Source organism: Lissotriton helveticus, chromosome 5_1, assembly GCF_964261635.1.
Source record: "Lissotriton helveticus chromosome 5_1, aLisHel1.1, whole genome shotgun sequence".
NCBI lineage: Eukaryota > Metazoa > Chordata > Amphibia > Caudata > Salamandridae > Lissotriton > Lissotriton helveticus.
This window is the reverse complement of record NC_136065.1, coordinates 205,731,020-205,752,175: the sequence shown is the minus strand read 5'-3', so window position 1 is coordinate 205,752,175 and position 21,156 is coordinate 205,731,020. Positions and strand designations below refer to the sequence as shown.

The following is a 21,156-nucleotide window of genomic DNA, read 5'->3' as shown; positions in this document are numbered from 1 at the left end:
AGTGTGGGCGTTGCAGCTTTAATGTATGCGTGTCAGTGTGTGCATGCTTCTGCTGCTTGGTTTAGGTCTGTGTATTGGTGTGTTCATACTCGAGTCACGGTTTGGAAGGGAGCACACGGGTGAGTTCGTGTTTAGCTTTGGGCGTTTGGGAGCCATTGGTTTGCTCTAATTGTGAATCTGTCTGGTTGTGTGCACACGGGTGAGTTCGTGTTTGGCTTTGGGCGTTTGGGAGCCATTGGTTTGCTTTTAATTTGAATCTGTCTGGTTGTGTGCACACGGGTGAGTTCGTGTTTGGCTTTGGGCGTTCGGTTGTGTGCACAAAGGCGAGTTTGTGTTTAGCTGCGTCTGCATATTTAGGCCAGTGTTTAATTGTATCCACATTGAACATCTGTCGTGGTTCTGTGTGCACAGGCGAGCTGTGAGCACACGAGCTGGCGTTCGGTGAAAGCACATATTCCAGACAGTTCTTGGTTAAGTGCACCCTGGCCTCCTTCGCTGTTACTTTCTCCCAGACTATGAACTGCTTGAAACAGCTGGCAGTGGCCTTGCCTGACCCCCCCTCACAGTGCACTTAGAGAGTCTAAAGTTGAATAGTTCGCCTGAAACGTAGCTCCACCCCCGACCATGTGCACAGTATTCTCTCCGCTTCATTAGTGCCCAGTGACCCGGGCATTAATGAGCCAGTCTGGCACCGACCGGTTCCTGCAAATGCATTTCCTGACTTCCGGGTACATTGGGCGGCGTGAGGTGTAGGCTGGCTGACCTGTGCTTGGCAGACTCCGAGTGAGAACGGGTGAGAGCAGCTTTTCTCTCTAGAGCAGAAGAAACCTCTCTAAGGGGCACCAGAGGTACAGCGGCTGATGCCTGCACCAGCAGCACTTCTCCTTGGCGGCGTCTATTCTATTGAAAGAACCAGCACTTCAACACTACACGGCAGCAGCACTTGTTGGGCTTCCATTCTATTAACTAAAGGCAGCACCAACATTTCTCTGCAGACCCCCAAACCTGTTAACAGCACCAACACGCCAGTGTTTAATTTGTGAAAACATAAGTGCTGGGTCCAAAACTTTTGCGCAGAAGCCTGCAGCCCATCCACTCCCTCCCCCTTTATGTCACTTTCAGGTTCCTTCTCATCCCTGCTTTCTTTCTTTGTCACTGTGTTTCTGCCTTTCTCTCCCCCCATTCTCTGCTTTTGTGTTTTTCTCTCTCTTGCTCTGTGTCAAACTCTGATATGTTAAAATAATTCCAGTTCCCATAAATGAAAGCCGGTGGGCCCCATCTGATCAAAAAAGCACTTTCAACACTCCTCTGTAGGGCTCCAATGCTTTGTTTTTAGTATATCTTTGATATTTGTAAAGTGCACATCTGGCCATTAGTAGGTCGATGCAGGGGTTTTATTTGTCAGGGCTTTCCTTTCCAAACAATTCAGAGGTTGTTACAGCTGACCAGGTATCCCTCTTGATGAGCCATGCAATGATGGTGTTTTGGGTACTATACAAGAGATACCGGCAGTTATCTTTGGTACAAGTACTACTAAATCACCTGGTTAGTAAGGTCACAATATGTCTTAAACCCAAACTGCTGTCATCAAGCAATGGAGCATTATAGAATGCCAGTTGTTAATGACTGTTTGAGATGCAGAACAGGGAAAAAAGAACAGTTTTTTTTCTTAACGTGGATGGTACTTTTAAATAGCCAGAACCACTTCAGCCTCGATCCTCGCTATGGTCACTCCTTGGTGACTTGCAATATCCTTACAATGTACAGCAGGGGGTACTTTATCTGATATATTATCAAGGAAAGCCACAAATCTCAAGTATGTAGTCAGGACTCAGCTGATGGTATTTCAACCACTCGGTGATACTGTAGCTCCCAAGCAGCTACACCAGTTACATGCAGTGGAGGCTGTATTGCCATCTCTTGGCCTCTAACCCATGTGGTGGCACCAAGCTACTACCAGGAGCAGACGCAGACCTCCATGGAAGAGTTGGAGATACCATTACATCTCCCAATCTTGGGACCACAATTACTGAATTGTAACACTAGATGTAAAGGCAGCCCAGGGACCAGAGGCAAAATGAAGCATGAAGCATGAAGCAAGAATCAGATGAGGACTGAGGAAAGATTCTAATTACGCACCCGCTGCAGCATGGATGCTTGGTGGGGTGTGGGGTGTGCAAGAGACATTCTGATTCCTCCACTTCAAAAAGACCAAGCATATTTAATTGGCAGATACTCTTAGAACTGGAGGCCATGGAACGGCAGGAGCAGGACTTCAAGACTGGAGCAAATGGATTTTGATCATAGTATTGGATCTGAGTCAACAGAACAGCCTCAGTTCAGTTCTGGCGCGATCGGAACAGTACATGAGATATACATGTAATGCCATTTCCCACAGGGCTCCTTCCCCGCTCTATAGTCGTGATCATTGCAAGTGCCTCCTGCAGCCCTATAACAGTTCCTAGATATGTTTACCCAATCCTGTAGTACCCACCATCACTGCAGGGCCCCACACAGTCCTGGAACAAGTTCCCATATTGTAAGTGTACTTTATACCCATATTCCCCAAGACACCGTATTGTTCTAATGCACCCCATTGTTATAATGCCTCATGCAGTCGTCAAACAATATTGCAAGTCCCTCATACCTCCCACTGACCCCATCCCACAGCACTCACCATCATTGCAGTGCCTCACGCAGTCCTGGAACACTGCTGCCCATTTCTCCTGTTCCTTCTCGGTCATCACGCAAAAAAGGTAATGGCGTCCATATGGGTGCCAGAGGATGATGGGGAACTGAGTGGCACATTTCATCTGCACTCCTCCGGACTTGGGCTTGCCTCCTTCATGGGGAAAAACAGAATATTCAATGTAGGTGGTACAGAGAGAGAGGGGGAGAGAGGGAGAGAGAGAGGGGGAGAGAGGGAGAGGGAGGGATAGGAGGGAAAGGACATGTGCATGGGCATATATTAGGAGTAGCAGCTGCCTTATCGTACCCGCAGCCTTTTCATACCCATTGCCACATCCCTTGCTACCACTTTTTTGGATTGAGGTCTGGCTTGACAGAGCAGCTGTCTGCAAGAGTTTTGTTATCAGTACCTTAAAATATTTATAGAGTGATCTTTGGCTCTACCCACAGGAGTATTATCTCTTGCCTCATACCATTTGCTACTTGTCGTATCATTCCACCTTCCAGGAAGTGATTCCTTTGGAATGCATGAGGGACTATTTTACAACTGAACAACACACTGAATTTTCACCCTGCTTGTTACATTCAGTTATTTACAGTCTGAAAGCATTCTATACAGAAAGCATTTATTTTTTGCAACTTTTTTCAGGCACTGGCTAAGCCAATCAGGCAAGCTTTAATGTGATAACCAGCACCTGTGAATGCCTGTGTTTATATTAATTCCAGACTTTGCCAATGCTTGTTTTTAAAGCAATTTTGATAAACTTAAATACAATCACAAAAGGTGACCCTTGTGTTCAGTCACGAAACTGAATAATAAAGAGGATTTGTCAAAACAGAAATGATGATTTAGATCGTATTAGAGTTGTCCACACCAATGCAAGTATCTATAAAACTATGAATAAAAATATATATGTATAAACAGATACAATGTGATATACATTGGAAACACAACATAAATAAAGGCAATAGGTTCGGGGTCAATATGCACATATGTTCAGTGTTCACATATTAGAGCAAAACACATCAGAGAGGGCCGGTAGAAGTGGCCAGAGAAGGCTGTTGTTTTTAAGTAGTCTCTCAGTAGCATTAGGCGAAAGATGAATACTCCACTTGGCTGAGCCAAGACGTGATTGACAGAGTCTCAAGTCAATGGCTGAAACAGGCTGAAAGAGGTATGCAATTGATTGAAAGGGACACACTCAAAGTCCTCTCTGTGCTGTGAAAATTCAGACCTAAAGCACATTCATTCACCAACATGTTATCACTGAACACAAAAAACTGACCATATCTCCTAATTTTTCCTTTAATTTTTCCTTCATGGACCAGCGTTGGCTCACATTTAGGAAACAATCTAAATGCTCATTTTGTAGAGATGTTTTTGATGGGGTTAGATCTATTACTGGGAACTTTGTTCCTCTATCATTGGTTACTGAAATATTAAATTATATACTCGTAGACTTACTCTAGACTTTGGTCATAAATAACAAGTGTACCGTGTATTGGTGGTGGGAAAGTAGCAGAATCTCAAAGTTTTCCTGATTTTTAGCTTCATGAGGGCATCAGCAATAGCAAACCGTAAACAAGACTTTAAGAACCCAGGAGACTGTCTTGCTATGGACTCTTTGCCCTTCCCCGGGCCCGTCAGCGGCTAACAGGAGGCTTAGAGTGAGACATGGGTTCCGTTTGCAGGGTCTCTTCCTGGGCCAATGCCTGCATGGGGTCACTTTCACTACCTATCGCATTTTGGCGTAAGAGGTCCATGGACATGTAGCTGTGACCAAAGGAAAGAAGAGGCAGATAGGACAAGGAAGGAGAAAATAAGGAGAGAAGGTTAAACAAAAGGGAGTGAGGTGAGATTGCTGAGTGACTGAAAGTAAAGAAAATGATGACAGAGTAATAGATGGGATTAAAAGAAAGAGAGAAATGGAGCATCATATACAAATTGGAAAGGAAGAGATGAAAGATGGACAAAGAGACAGGCAGACACATAAGAGCATGAAAAGGAGAAAAAGGAGAAAGAGAAAAAAATAATGAAGAAAGTGAAAGAATGAGAGAGAAACAAACGTATGAAAGGAAGGCAGGAGAGGAGAATGACTGCAAGGAGTGTGTGAACAACTGGACGACCCTATCAATGATTAAGAACCACAAGCCTCAAGTAAATAGCAGCAACACCTTTAAAAACTCCAGAAGAGCTGTTCAGAAATAGCTGCACAAAAGTATAATGGCAACCAGGGAAACCACTTACAAAGAAACTGAATTGCTATAGAGTGCCGCACCTTGACATGATATCTGCTCAAAGTAAAGAATGCTGTGCAGAGAAAGAAGGGATTAGGTCATAACAGAGAAACGTGAGCCCAGCAACCCTTAGAAAGAAAAGCCATTACCAGTGAGACCAGAAACAACGAGGCAAGACCTGATCTGTCAGCACACAGCCACCATGAGGACTTAGCGAACACAAAAGCACCAGCTGACACTACTATAAGACACCTAAAGCAAACTGAGACTATCAGACACCCTGCCGAGGGACTCTACCAGACACACAAAAGTCTAAAAACCAATGGATACGATCAAACGTGGAAAAACCAATGAACACTATAATATACTCAAAGTTGATCAGACGCTTTAAGTCACTTGTCACCCATATGAACCCAATTGGACAAATACAACTGACACTAGCAGATGACAGAAGATTATTGGATAATATCAGAGGCTCATGCACCAGTAGTTGGCATCAGATGCCCCATGACCAATAGACACTGAGACACATGAAGACCAAAGGACGCTATAAGACACATTATGTCAAAAAGACAATAGCTGAGACTAAGGGCCTAATTACGAGTTTGGCGGACCCACGGTGGAGGTGCGGTCGCGGATGGGGACCGTCTCAACAGCGGTTCGACTGCCATATTACAACTCCCGCAGCCGGACGCCAAAGGAACACTGCAACTGCCAGGATTCCGTAATCATACGGCAGTGGCGGCCTGAGACCGCAATATGCTTGTTGGTGCCGCTGCGGCACCACCAAGCATTTTAGGAGTTTCCTCACCCCCTGTGGTCTTATGCCGGTGTTCCTGCCACGAAAATGCTGGCGGTGAGGAGGGGCAGGTGTAAGAAGAGCGGGTGAGAAGGGGGTATGGTGGTAAAGTATACAAAGAGGGTAGAGAGTAGGAAACAGAGGAGAAAGAGTTGGATTGTACACTTCATAAAAGCGGTTGTGAAGATGGGTAGATACCACAGGCTGGAGCTACTCACCGGGAAGGGTGTTACTGTTCACAAGCTCCATGTAGACATCCACGGATTTAAGGACTTTGTATCCTGCACAGTTGACACCAGATCGAGGCTGCAGGCCTCTCTCATAGGCCTAAGGAGGGAACAGAGAAGAGCAAAGTGATTTACAGCATCCATTCGACTATATACAAGTAAATAATCAAGTGGGGTTAAAAAGGGAGCACATCAGAAGAAAGGAAATACTGAGGGAAGAGTGAGATCCTGTATTAATTAACATCTTGGAGTAAAGTGAGGACTGAACCCTGCGAACAAGAGTAAAGTGAGCAGTGAACCTTGCTGATAAGAGGCTCTGCTGCTGTCAGACTAAACTCAATGCAATATTGATCACAGTTGGGTTGGTGATAGTTCAAACACTAGTGCACACAAGGGCACTGAATTGGAGACCAAAGAACCCATATTGGAATAGCTAGGTGATAGAGATGAGGGAAGGTCATTACATTTATAAGAAATTAGGGCTGGTAGCGGGGTATGCAGAAATGCAGTGGTGTTTAACGATACCTAATAAAGGGTTCCAGGTGCCATTTGATGTCTTGGGCAAGGTGAGAAACTATCAAAATAACTGAAAGAGGGGAATGTTAGAAAGGCTGTAATGTTTATACACAGAAACATGATAGGTGAAGAGGCAATGCATGCAGTGATGTGGAGTGCAGGCAGATAAAGGAGATTTACATGTTTGGAGATGAACACAGAGCTGCAGGTGGGAAGAGTGGCAGAGATTAAACAGAGAGCGCTAGTGAGAGGAAATTATTCAAAGAGATGTTGGGTGATGAGCCTATGTCCTGAGGTGCCTTCTGATGGGTTTAAGAGACTGGCGATGGACCACGCATGTGGAAGAAGCTGAGAAGGGCAGTATGAAATGGAGACAGGTTGCACAGATGTAGATTTAGGGAGATGTTTTAATAGTGCTGGAGATGCATTAGGATGAGACAGAGAGGTGGGACGGGTTGCTTTGGAGATGGCGATTTTGTGCTGACTAATAAAGGAGTCTATGTATAGAGAAAAAGGGTACCCCAGTAGTGAGACCAGGAGTAATATTAGGCGTTTGTGTAGGAACAAAGGTCTAGTAGAGGCCAAAAAGGGACTCTGGTAGCCAGAGCCACTAGTAAATTAGGGGCAGTATTAATCTGAATGGATAGTCCCAATTGGACTAGGAAGGCAATTATTTTAAGGACACAGGGTTATGCGAAAAGACAAGACATTTATTATCAGCATAAATGGGATATCAAGTACTTTTGTAATAGTTCCAGTGCTCACATAGGAAGTGACAGTGCGTGAAGTGGGGAAGTGCTGGTGACATTAAAAACATTACATAGCATTGAAAAAACAACAAAAACAGTATCAAAACTCCTAAATAAATTAAATGCAGGAATGGAGTTTTGGTTGGAGATCTTCATCAGGACGAGCGAATGTGAGCATTAGAATCTACAGGGAGAAGAAAAGAAATTCAAAACCTTGGTCTAGGAGGAACTTACTTATAAAAGGAGTGCACAAGTGGAAGGCTCTTAAAAAGCTTGTCTTTTCGCATAACCCTGTGTCCTTAAAATAATTGCCTTCCTAGTCCAATTGGGACTATCCATTCAGATTCATACTGCCCCTAATTTCCTAGTAGCCCTGGCTACTAGAGTACCTTTTTGGCCTCCACTAGACCTTTGTTCTACACAAACGACTAATAAAGGAGGGCACTGAAGAGTAAAAACTGTGTTTGGTAAATATTGATGGGTCAGCAGAATGAGGTGGTTGGAGAATGATTGGCGGGGACATAAGTGGCATGAGTAGAGGTGGGTCAGTGAGGTTTAGGTGGGCGAGTTGGTGCAGTTGGAAGGGGAATGGAAAAGAGTTGAAAGTGTGGAGGGAGGTAGAGATGGGTGAGGTTGTGCCTGAAAGGAGTTGATGTGGATCAGAAGGATTGCAATGAAGAAGATGGGTGGATGTGGGTAGAGATATTTCTACAGAGCAGAAAGAGAGTAAATTGTGAAACAAAAGATGTGCCCCCACATGCATCATTGTGACATTTTGCACTTCTTAATTTGCGAAAAATAAGGAATCGCAAATTAAGAAGTGCAAAATGCTATGCATCATTATTTTCGGTATTCATTTGTGATTCGGTAAAAATCGCAATTTTTACCGAATCCCAAATAAATACCGAATTATTAAGTACATTTTCGCAATTCCCATTGATTCCTATGGGCCAAAAGGCCCATAGGAGTCAATGGGAAGGCAGTAGGAAATTGCGAGTGGCACTTTGAAAATTTCATGGGTGCGGGGGGGGTCCAAAGGACCCCCCCATGCACCCCATAAATGTATTTTTCGCATCATGTTTCACACACACATGTCCTAAGGACATGTGTGTGTGAAACATGAATGTTGAAAAAAAACATTTTCAGCATTTAAAACACTTTTTCCAAATTTACCGAGTGGTTCAACCACTCGGTAAATTTGGCACCCTAATTGCGAATTTACAGTTTTAAATTTAATGATGCATTGCTTTTAAGAAATCGCACATCTGCGACTTCTTAAAAGCACCCGCAATTTTAGAACTCGCAAACATGTTACGAATTCTAAAATTGCTTCATGCATCCCAAAAAGCACTTTTGCATTCGCAAACGGCCGATTTTAAGGAATCGCACCGTTTGCGACTACAAAAATGCTTGATGCATGTGGGGGGTGGTCCTTAAATTTAACTTACTATCTTGTTCTCATATAACACCACTCCGTAATAGTGCGGCACCAGGCAGAAGCGATTTCTCCATTTCTTGTTGTCTTCCAGGTACTGGAACAAGTTCCCAGAAAATATGATTCGATCTTCGTGGGGTGTCTGCAAAAGGAATAAAGACAGGGGTTAAAATCCAGGTCTTAATAAGGATATTCAGAAGGAGGAGGGCTATTGGGACAGGTACTAACAAAGCGTAAACACTGGGGCGAAAGGCAAGCCATCTGAATAGGTAATCGAAAATGGCCTCAGAGTGCTAGCACTCAAGCAGGAATAGACATGGCGGCGTGAGAAGCCCGGTATCCTATGTGTTAGGAGGGGAAGACACACTAGGCATTAAAGCCCAGTCTCTGTAGTGTCAACAGAGGGAACAAACACTTGTACATTACATTCTACCCTGTCAATAAAGCGAATATGATATTATATAATCTGTTGCTACTAAGGAAAATAGCCTCTTTGAAACTGAAAAAGTGCAAAGTGCCAGGAGATTATTAGAGTTAGTGGCCAAAGTTCAGCCAGGAAGCCCTCTCATCACAACACACTCAATGGTAATTTCAATACGGTTACTCTTAGCAATTTGCATACATCTACTAAAGAGAATTCTAAGGTATGTAGAATGTGTTCAGACATTCTGTAAGGGATGGACATCTCTCTACAGCTAACTTTTCTACACTGGTATGACTAGATCACCACCTTGAAACAGAGCATCCAACAGCAGAACAGAATTCCCATATGGAAACAAGCATTGTCAAAGACAATAGGCTACCAACCTTTCGCCATTGCCAGTGCTTGCTTGGTATTTATGTTTTGTTTAAAAATGTTATTCCTGAGTGAGCTGGCAGGCCCTTGCCAATTTAAAACAAACATGGCTAAAAGCCCAAATAATCTCTTGGTCTCAGAAAGCAGAAATTGCCTTAGTAGTCCCGGGAGCCGACAAGTGCACTAATTTAAGTGCAGATGTACTCCTTGTAAATGGAAAGAATGCCATCATGCACATTTTAATTAGCCAATGGCTGAAGTTGGGAGACCTACTGCCCTATGCTGTATTGGATGGAAGGAAAATGTGGATAGCACAGCTACTGGCCAATGGATGAAGAGGGCTGGCTGAAAGCTCCTTAAGTAAGAAGATTTTCTACCTAATTTCAGAACGATCAAAAGGTCTTGGCTAACAACAGACTTGAAGAGGAGGGTGTTTGATCCATGTATATTGGGTCTGACCTACCAGGGATTTTTTTTATGACTGTCATTTTTATGAGGCACTGGTAGGACTCCAGTTCGCTAAAGCTAATCAGAGTAAGATTCAACGAATGGTGCAAACTTAGCAGCAGCGAAGGCACCTCATTTGAGGCTCTTCGGTTCCTCCTACAAACGAGGTCTATAATGTGGTTTGGTAACAGAACTGAGCTAAAAAGCATCTAACCCCATCATAAGTAACTGGTCACATGAAGGTCACATGGGGAGAGGAGTTGGCCTAACGGCTAGGGCGGTCGACCTCGAATCTGGGGAACTGGGTTTGAGTCTCGGCAACGACACTGAACATCCTGTAATTCTGGGTAAATCACTTAATCTACCCGTGCCGAACAAAAAATTAAAAAAATTAAAAAAATGAATGTGTTCTCATGTAACGCAACTGGTGCTATGTAAAGCGCTTTGATACCCGATACTTTCGGGTCAAGTTTGCGCTATATAAAACTCCGTAAAAAAAAAAAGGTGAATCCAACAGCATGTGCTGTAAGTAAACTCACTGAGTCATTACTGAAGGGTGGTACCAAATAATGTACACATGTAATCAATGTCTTAATATATTTTATTAGAGCAAATATTCTTGTTTATAGAGATGCTGGTGCAAGGGAATCAACAGGATCCATAGACAAGGGATTCAAAAACCTTAAGGTCGTTGTGAGAAAAGACTTGTTTTAAGACTGTTAAGTTGGTTACAGGTAGATGTTTAAGGGCAAGCAGTTCCAGGAAGGGGGAATAGGCTGTTAAGAACTCCTTCCCCAGTGTGCACTCTGAAGAAATGTAGAGTGGAAAGAAAAGGGGGGAGATGACATGCAGGGGGAGTGATGGACCTGGTCTAAAATCCTGGCTTGGGGATGAAGGAATGGCTCGTTCATGCACTAACAGACGTAGAATCACTCCTACAAAGAAGCACATGTGTGCACCTTCAGCAAGGCCCTGTAGTGATGTGTTAGATGCCACCCCTTCACTTTTCCATTTCGTTTTTAGTCTTCACTTTAGCAGCAAATACTGGTCAAGTTTCCTGTCATCTAAACAGTTATTAAAGATCTATATTCAGTGAGATAATCGATATCCTGAAGTTTCATGTCCTTAAAGCTCTGCAGAGGAGCTGCAGCTTGTTAGCCGGTGCAGACTTTGAATGCTGCAGGACATTTGAGCATCCAAGCACCTCTTCCAGCAGGGGGCACCCTCTGGGTGCAGACCCCAGGTACCAGCAGCCACAAGTTTCAAAGATTCAACACAGATTGTGGTGGAATTCACACAAAGCAGCTCAGAAGGTAGGAATAGTGAGGAAACACCCCGGAAATAAATGTATGATGGTGTTGTGTAGTTACAGGTGTCTCCCAACAGATAAACATATTTTCCCTCTGAAAATATAAGCACTTCTGCTTGACATCTCCACGGGCAGAGATGTCAAGTTTCCAAATGCAAAAATATTATTTTCTTGTGGGAGTGCCCCTTGGAATCTGTGGCAGTCACTGATTCGTGGTATTACTCCCGAATTCAAAGCGCTGATACCTCCGGGTCTACCCAGCGCTATATAAACCTCAAATAAATAAATAAATAAAATTGAAGGTTCCCAGGAAACTTGGCAAATTAGTTCAAATGAAGACATGAGTCCAAAGGTGTACCTTTTCAAATGGTGTTTCAGAGACTTTTGTGAATCTGGCCCATTTTGATGGTTCTTTTCATTATTGTTATTGAATTCTCAATGGGCCGGTCACCGTTGTATTTATATATTCTCGTTGCTTTTGACTGTGGTTCTTGTATCACTGAATGAAGTCTCAGACCCCACTTTCATGTGGTGCATGCACTTCTTCGATCAAGGCTCGAGAGTGCAGAAAACTGCAGCGCGTTCGCTCACTACGACACCATGGAAAGCGCAGACCTACCAGTCCTGAGTAAATTACATGGGCTGCCAATCAAACAAGGGATTATCTTTAAGGCTTTGGTCCTTGTGCATAGAGCTATTTACTTCCGAGGTCTAGAGTTTCTTCCATGAAATTGTTCTTGGTATCGCCTTCCAGACCATTCTGCTCCGACTCTCGGTTTCTGGTGCCCATTCCCAGAGCGGTGAGTATGGGTGGCAGAGCGGTGTCACGGCGGTGAGCGAGCTGTCGAATGCCCCTCTTTAATATCTTTGAGCCCAACCAGATATATTACAGTTTCGGGAACTATTAAAGGCTAATCTTTTAATATGTAGATCTTTGCCTAATCTAGAGCCTGTTGTGATATATCTTAGTACCCAAGATGCTGCGGCGTATTTCACGCTTTAAATGCTTATTCGCATAGACCGCAGACCATAAACTGAGCAGGCAAACTGGACATAAGCCCACTTGTCTTTCATCTCAGTAGGAGGCCAGGGTCAATGGCATCTGGTCTTTTATGACAGGTAACTGTAGCTTCATGTAAACTCTGTACAGCGACGTCCATTGCTTCCAATGGCATGCAGCTGCTATTTGAAGTTTAAAAGCACAATAATGGTTTGGCACCTAACGATGGTGCCCCCCCATAGAAGATCAGGTCAGATGACCCTATGCGTCACTCCATGTCTGTAAGTTTCTATATCCAGTTCAAATGAACAGCTTGATCCCAAGAGGGATGTCCATATTAGATAATGCACTGTTTGTCCTATTGTTTTTGGTTTTGGAGGTGGATCTGTGCTCCCTGCACTCCTGTTCATGCAGGGCTGGACTAGCCATTCTGCCACTTTGACATTTTAAGAGTGGGCTACAGGGTGGGAGGCTGCTTTCACAGCTGGGTTGGATGCCATAACCCCACCATGAAAGCTTCAATCTATTCACGGCCTCATGCAGCGTGGAGCTGGTTTAAACATTGTTGCAAGGGCTGAACTTGGTTTCCTGAGTATTCTAGCCCTGTTGCCTTGACTGCAACCTTGTAGTTGGGGGCAGTTATCATCCACATCTCCATGGAGAGGAGTCGGGAGATGAAAGGGCTGGTCTTGCAATTTACAACCAACCTGTGTAAGCATGCACCAATGAGGAACGCAAGTGGTGCCATTGATGTCGTAGGTGTTAGGTTTGCATCTCAATGACTTTCCAGTACTCTCATGACATTGTATGGTATTGTGGCTGGGCGGGAACATCCCCCTTTATGATCTGGCATAGAGGGCATCACCCCTGGGTCCAAAAGGCTGGCTCTGTGGAGATGCTCCCACACTGGCCCAGATGTAGGCGTCAAAGTGCTTGCATGCCATGTAAGCTTCTCTAAGAACCCCTGCTTCTGTCTCCCACCAACAAGCCTATATTGGCAAGAATTCCAGCTACTCTGACCTAGTAGCAAACTTGGATGGTGTGGGTACCAAAACAGTGTATATACACCGATAAACAGATATTTATGCCACACTTTTCTTCTCGTAGAGCAGCACGCACCAAAACTCCAACCTGGTGCTGGAGCGTCTACAATGTAATTTCCTGGATTGCTTGTCTCTTTGTGTTATCACTGGTGTTGGCGTTGTGAGGATTGTGTTGTTCACCCCAATGCAACATTTTCTGCCAGGGGGTGTGGGGGGGCAGGCTATTCCTTGTCCAAGCGTTGTGTTCCAGAATATTTTCCAAGAATGACTACACGTTTAGGGGCGGCACCACTACCTTCATGCATAAATACGTACTGTGAAAAAACCAAAGGTGATGATGGACGGAGCGTTGACAATACAAACACTCACCCCCAGTCAACCGATCTGGGTTTAATCCATCACCGTTCTTTAGCTCACTCCGCCACCCCAGTTCAGACATGGCCATATGCAAATCAGTCTGACCCGGTGCCTCATGGGAACAGTCCAGCCCGAACTGCCAAGCCATGTCTTCCCTGCACCGGAATCAAGCTTCCCAGGACCGGTTTCTGGCATTACAGCCGTCTTCAGCCGGGCTTGCTTGACTCCAGTGGCAAAGTGAGCAAGGGACTCATGTCTGAGCATACCCTGCCAACTTATGGCGATCAAAGCGGTACAAAAGGGGGTGGTCCGTCCTTCACCACCTTTGGTTTTTCTAAATTCGTACTCTGCCTAATAGACTCACTCCAATGGGAAATCCTGTTACTACAAACCACAGACCAACTCATGAGTAATGATTAGCTGAACTATGTGCACTTTGCTCTGCCAGATACAACCGAGTATACCTGAAACAGTGCCAAGCCCACTATCGCAGTGGTCCAAGACACACCCGGCCCAAGGTCTATCATTGATTGATAATCGTACAATAAGTGGCCCTCTGCCAGGTCAAGACCGGGCTCTGAGTCCACTGGCCAGGTTTGAAAAGGTTGTTGTTGCATGGACAACAAAGCAGGGGAGTACAAATAAACATTTGACGACAGATGGCAGGCTGCGGGCAGGTCTGTACTTAATATTAGTGTTTACAAATCCCTGTACATGAGACACCAGCCGACAGCTGCACCAACTCACGGTTGGAGCAGGGCACTCGCTTCAAAGGTACATCGCCGTCCAGGTGCAGGTGGAGACGGTCCGTTGGCACCTGACAATAACCGGTGGCACACTAAGGGCACAACAATTCTCCAGCCTCCTCCTGAAACTTCTGGGAGATCTGGTGTCACAGCAGAGAACTTTGATCAGTCTTTGGGGTGGATTGGGGAGTCGATGGGCAACAATTGGTTCACAATGGCATTATAATTAGAGGAAAATCATTCATGGGTGGTGTGGCGGGGGGCAACCCTGAAGCTCACCCTCTTGCCAGCCCAATCTTTACCTACCAAAGCAGTAATAACTTAGGCGAGTTCAGGGGCCTTCTAGTGATTAATGTCACAATGGATTTTATAACTAAACCAGGCGTAATCAAATAAAGAAATATTCTGCTGCAGTAATTCATAACTAAGGTTCCCAGTTTTCTGTTTTTACTTATTTTTATCAATAAATACAGACAGAAAACCATCTATTTTCTGGTCTGCATTTATTTTTAAATACAGAGAAAGGCGGAAAATAGGTTTTTTTAAGGGCGATACTCACTACTGTCAATCATAAGTGCTAGATCAATAGCTGTACAGATGGACAGGCAGGGAAGCTAAAAAAAGTTTAAAGGTTTTCTAATGAAGTTGAAATAGCTGCAGCAGGGCAGCTGTTTACGTGTTCTATAATGCAAATGGTTTCCAATGACTGTATGGTACCGCAAACAACTGAAATCCATTGGACAATATAACGTGAGTAAACATTTAATGATGTCAAAGTATACAAATTACAGCATAATTTTTTACTCTAAGCATAAAATAAATATGGATAAATACAGACTGAAATGTCAAAAAAATAAATACCATAAAACCGGGAGCCCGATTTATAACCATTGTAGAGGATGTACGAATGGCTAAAAGGACAAGCTTTTGTACTTTTCACTGTGGAACTGACCTTGGATCCTGGGTTGGGGTAGTTTGACCATCGTGAGGGCCTCATGAGAGTACAGGAGCTTACACCTCAGTAGCCACAGGTCAATCAATCAATCAATCTGTGGTTTCCAAAGCGTGCTACTCACCCGTGAGGGTTTCAAGGCGCTGGGGGCGGGGGGGATGGGGGGGTAGCTTAGGACCATTCGAAGAGCCAGGTTGTGAGGTCCTTCCTGAACGTGTGCAGGGTCGGGGAGCATCTGATGTTCACGGGGAGCTCGTTCCAGGTCTTGGCTGTGAGAGCAACAATGGGATTCCAGCATGTTTGTAAGGATGCTCTGATTTGGGTCTCTCAGAAGTTCTTATCCACAAGTTGCAGATATTATGTTATCAGATATCAGTGAAGTGTATTTACACCTTTATAGGTTTCGTGGCACTAGACAGTGTAAAGATAAGACTCCCCTGCTGCAAACAATCAAGTTTGAGGAAGCAAGCATTGAGGCACAGAAGTTCGAGAGGGACCGGGAAACTTCAGCTCTCACTCAAGACCGACAAAAGTGGGGAACAGTGACAAGACCGAGGCCCCAGGACGGTGGGTGCGATGGTGGCATGGAGGATGTGTTGAGATGGGTGCGATGGGTTTGCTGTGCAGAAGGTCATGCAGGGAAGTCGTAGAAACTGAAAAGGACATTTGGGATGTGAAAGTGAGTGGCTGTTTAGAGTCTAGAGCAGGGAGGGGAAGTGGTAGGCTGCTGAACCTACAACTGCCGAATTAGGTGAAAGTTGTGTACTCATAAATGAGAACAAAACATATATATGCACACACAGATATACGATATACAATTACACTTATCAACAAATTGGTGACGTGAAGTGAAAACAAAGAAATATATTTACAAATCACAGCACAATGTATACATCACAAATGAACATATATTCAAGACAAACATTTAAACACAGTGTGAGGTATGTGAAAATATGTTTCAACCCAACTAGCAATGATTCTAGTTATTCCTGATTGTTCTGGGTGAACATTAACACTTGATAACTATGCGTCGACGTTTCGACCCCTGGACATTAACGCGATTGTGTGATCGTCTGTGGGGGGGGGTCTTCTTCAGGACTATATATAGAGTCTGTGAGTGGCCTTAAATAAGGTTCCACCTTGATACCAGATTTAATGGTATTGACAGCACGGCAGCTTGTATAAAATAAGCATTTGACCTGTAATAAAAGTATACAAATAATTTAGACGCTTTCTAAAGCTAATAGGTGGCAGAACCACTGTTCACTTAATGTATGAATCCTCAGGTTCTGCACATAACTGAGTTACCCCATTGCTTTATATTGAACCTACAACTGTAGCATCTTGAGGGGAGACATGTTTTAGATGTACTGCAGGGAGTGCTGGAGGACACATAGAAAGGCTAGCAGGTAGCGGGGGCACAGGTATTGTCACGAGGTTGGAGAATTTGTTAAGTGCTAACTTTTGAAGAGTTACTTAAGGTTAGGGAGAGAGTGGGGTCTGACACACAGGGTTTAAGAACATTCTAGTTGGGGAAGAGTGACTCAAAACAAAAAGGGCACTGTTAGAAGCCGAACAAGGGTGCCAGGAAGGAAGGGAGATGCAAGCCCAGGGCAAGAAGGTGCGGGAATGGCAGAAATGATACTAAGAACACGATCAGTTTAACAGACTGATGTTGACGACCTAGCGCCTAAACTGTGCCAGTGAATTATTAAAGCACTGTAACAGGTGCTTCATTTTAAGATTTGACAGACTGTTGAAAAGGGAAGGAACAGCCCTCAGCAGCCTCTTGGAAGTGCAGCTTTTTTTAATAACTAAGATGGACTCCTCCCTGGATGAGGAGGAAAGTGCAATCCAAATATTGGGGACCTAGAACAGAGGACACCCTTCCTTCCTTTCAGGATCTTTTGGTCACAGAATCACAAGGACTCCTCCTCAATGAAGGGGTCGTAAGAGGCACGGGCTGTGCCGGCCCCATTTGCTCAAGTGCTCCGAATTGCTCTAGAAACCACTGCAGATAAGGGGAGTAATCAGACCCCTTCTTTACTCAGAGTATGTCACCTAGCCAGAGCTGCACTGACACATGAGTTAGAGATAGAGAGAAACAACACTGAGTACATAATGGTACAGCTCCTGGATGTGATATGTTTTCATCCAGTGTGGCAGAGAACTGAGCAAAGCACATTAGCTTGACTGTCCTTAAGTGCCATTAGAGTGCATGTGGAGCTACTCAGCAGACTGAAATGCTTTCATAGTTCAGTGGGAATAAAAGCTAACATAAACTGTACCCCTGTTACTGCCACACTCAACTTTAGGGAGACCTGGGGCTGTGAGAAAAGTCAATTCCCAGAAAAGAAGTGAAGGATGGGGATATGATATACTGAAGAGATTTCAAGTCACAATCCCGTGACGTGGGTATCTGGACACTGAGATCTCAATCGATATCTCCAGATACCAGGCCTTAGGTGTCCGCACATGCTTTTATCACCAGGGAAGAGAGTAAAGACACCGCCAACAGATTTCAGATTCTAAGCCTATGAACAATCTATCCTCACGTCTGGCTTCATACAGCCATGGCCTGATAAAATGTACTCCTAACAAATGCTTTTCAGTAGAGCAACAAGTTCTTACCCAATCCACCATTCTTTCTCCATCCTATGGGCCAAGTTACAAATTGTGCCATCCAGAACCACAGCAGACTCCTAAGATAAAAGGCCTACCTTCCCCAACCACCACCAAACTGCCCATCTGTCTGCCAATAAAAGTGCTGTTTTAAATCTTCAGGGCCTTGGGCCAGATGTCCGACCCACCAATTTGCGAGTCGCAAATTGCGTCACATTTGCGACTCGTAATTTACGACTCGCAAATTGGCATATATAACAGTGTCTCAGACACTGTTGATTCCTAATGGGGTCGCAAATTGCATGACTCATTAATATTAATGAGGCTGGTACAATTTGCGACCCCATTAGGAATCAAGGGATGGTGGCCTGCTGGGGTCAGCAGACGTCCATGTCTGGGACTGCTTTTAAATAAAGAAGCCTTTTTTATTTTTATTTTAATGCAGCCCGTTTTCCTTAAAGGAAAACGGGATGCATTTAAAAAAGAAAAATGAGAACTTTTCAGTTTCATTTTTTAAGGGCAGGCAGTGGTCCCTGGGACTACTGCCTGCTCTTAAAAATATTTTCTCACATACTCACAAAGGGCAAGGGGTCCCCTGGGGACCCCTTCCCGTTTGCGAGTAGTTTACCACCTACTTGAAGAAGATGGTAAACTGTGAGTGTTTTGCGGCTGCAAATGCAGTCGCAAAACAATCGTACATGGCATGGTGAATCGCTATTAGGAAGTGACTCGCAAAATATAATTTGTACATGCCATTATCTTTTTTTGCGGTCACAAACGGGAGGATCTCCCGTTTGTAGCCGCAAAAAGGGTTCGTACATCTGGCCCCTAGTCTTCAAGGCTGTCCAAAGCAAAGCTCCAATATACCTGCCCCATGTCATTCTATTCACATCCATGCTGCGTCCCTCCAACAATGAGGCAACTGTACCCTCACGCCAGTCTGCAATACGCCTAAATTCTGGTCTTTCATCCTGCTAGGGCCTCCTCACTGGAACTTACTCCCATCTGTTCTCCTTGCTCTCAATGTTGAAGGCCTTCGCAGCGCGCCACCTTCAAACTGAACTCCAAATGGATGAAGGCTTTCCACCATCCCCCACTGTTCTGGCCCATTGCCCCCTGATACTTACTTACTTCCTCTTCAACACTCCTTGAAAACTGCTCAGTGTTTAATATGTTATCTATGTCAGGCACCATACCTTCATCTCACCAGCAAGCACATTCACCCAAACTCTTCATGTTCCCAGGTACTATTGGGTTAGTATGCCCTGTATTTCTTGTATAATTGCTACTGCTGTTCAATAAATACACTCACTATTGTATAGGTGACTGCACAGCACAGGCTGTGTCTGGACTGGGATATTTTCAAAAACACAAGGGAACCCGAAAGGTAGATAAGGACCTTGGGTAACAGTTTAGTATTAGAACAATGGTCCTTAAAAAGAACGGTACGGTCATCAGGATAAATATGGACTCCAATCAGTGCTATATTAAGAGTGTCCATCCGGACAGTCAATGTAATCACTCAAAAATGTCAAAACCAAATAAAAGTATAAACACATCAATACAGTGGGACACAATCCTACATAAACACATGTTTGGCCTGGGAAGCAGCTGGGCACTGAGCATCAACGGGAGGGACTGGAAGAAGCTTTGAGAACATGAACATTACATGAGGCTTTACATACTTCATTATACATTTTTATATGATATATATATATATATGTATAACGCGAGTCAGAGAGAGATTAGGTGATTGACCCAAAATCAGACAATTCGCTCTTCAGATGCTGTAGCCGGGATTTGAACCAACGTTTTCAAGTTATAAGGTTACCAAACTAGCCACAAGAACTAATTTTAACCCTTCAAACCGAAGAGAGATATTTAGTGAGCATTGCAAGCTTCAACAATAACCGAAAACAAGAGGGATTGCTACGTATAATATACAGTTGGGGGCACTCACTCTGCCATGAATGAACTTCTGACCTCAACAGGGGTGCAGACAGGGCCCTATCAGGACATGTCATCAAGATCCGGGGTCTCCACGTGGCTCAACATCTACTCTGTTTTTAGCACAATCACAGAACAGTCCTTGTGTTATTACAAAAATACACTCTGGGAATTACTATACACAGCGTTTAAAATGTGTAATTACAGAGAACCAGAATGGAAATAAAACAATAATTAGATGACAAGGATGCTGCCCCGAGCACCGAAGTGAAGCTGAACGTTTTTGATGTCTCATTTTCAAAATATATGTGCCGCAGAAAGGACGGTGAAAAAATCAGAAATGGTGGCAGCTTGCAGCGAACAATGCGTATCAGAGCACAACAGGGAACTATAGCTGGGAGCTCAACAAAAGAAGTCCCAGGTAGAGGCCATCTTTCCCGGAGAACTGCCCATGCTTTGACAAGCCTCAGGGAGAAGGGGCTGGGTGGTTGTCGGCCCACCCATTGGTACAAGGATTCATGTCACTCCCTGAAAACTATTACCTACCCAGGAGGCTATGGACACAGTCCACTGTATCAGTAGCTCCTTGAGGGCATTGGGTGAGGGCCACCAAGTAGTGAAGTATGTGGTTCACCGCATGCTCTGCTCAAAGAAAGCCATGCCACCCTTGCACTGAAGTCCCTCCCCTGGCTGTTGATGAAGCAAATCACTGCCTTAATAACTCTTTGGCCTGTGGGTAAAGTGCTGCCTGGTGGCACCTCCTATTACCCAGGTGAGCTGGTGAGTCCATACCACCTGCGCAGAAGCCGATACTCTGCATCTCTCTAAAAAGCAATCGCTCCCGACAGCAAGTCATTAACCCTGCAGAATGATATCTGCATTTTCAAGCTAATGCCCATACAATTAATCCCATCTGGCCTTGTCCCTGGAGACAGATTTAAGAGATTACTGTAATGACTGAATACTCACCCAGACTTCCGTCCTGCCCAGCGCCAGCCCACTAGGCTTCCTTATGCTAGTTCCCTTTATTTGTGAGCACCATGAGACACATCTGAGGGACAGCCTGGGCTCTAAATAAAAACAACAAACAAAACTGAGGCCTGTTTGGGTATTGAGCCTGTTCTGGAGTGAGGAGGCCTCCTTAAGTGCGAAGATTGCATCCATGGAGTAGACCTCAGAGGTCTACAGCACGCCGAGAAGGGCAGTGCACTCAGCAACCCTCACACGAGGTAGGGCTGCCTGGAAATGTGATTGATTCTGTTTTACTCATCAGCCTTACCAAGAC

At 44.5% G+C, this 21,156-nt stretch overlaps 1 protein-coding gene across 1 annotated transcript in view; it reads right to left on the bottom strand.

The window, feature by feature from the left end:
• NIBAN2 (niban apoptosis regulator 2) overlaps positions 1-21,156 on the bottom strand; it is a 300,751-nt gene that overhangs the window by 56,594 nt on the left and 223,001 nt on the right. The window contains exons 3-5 of the mRNA XM_078642003.1: positions 8,666-8,794; positions 5,944-6,052; positions 2,678-2,842 (exon numbers count right to left, since the gene is read on the bottom strand). Of these exons, the coding sequence (XP_078498129.1) occupies positions 2,678-2,842; positions 5,944-6,052; positions 8,666-8,794 (403 nt within the window). The remainder of the gene's footprint in view (positions 1-2,677; positions 2,843-5,943; positions 6,053-8,665; positions 8,795-21,156) is intronic.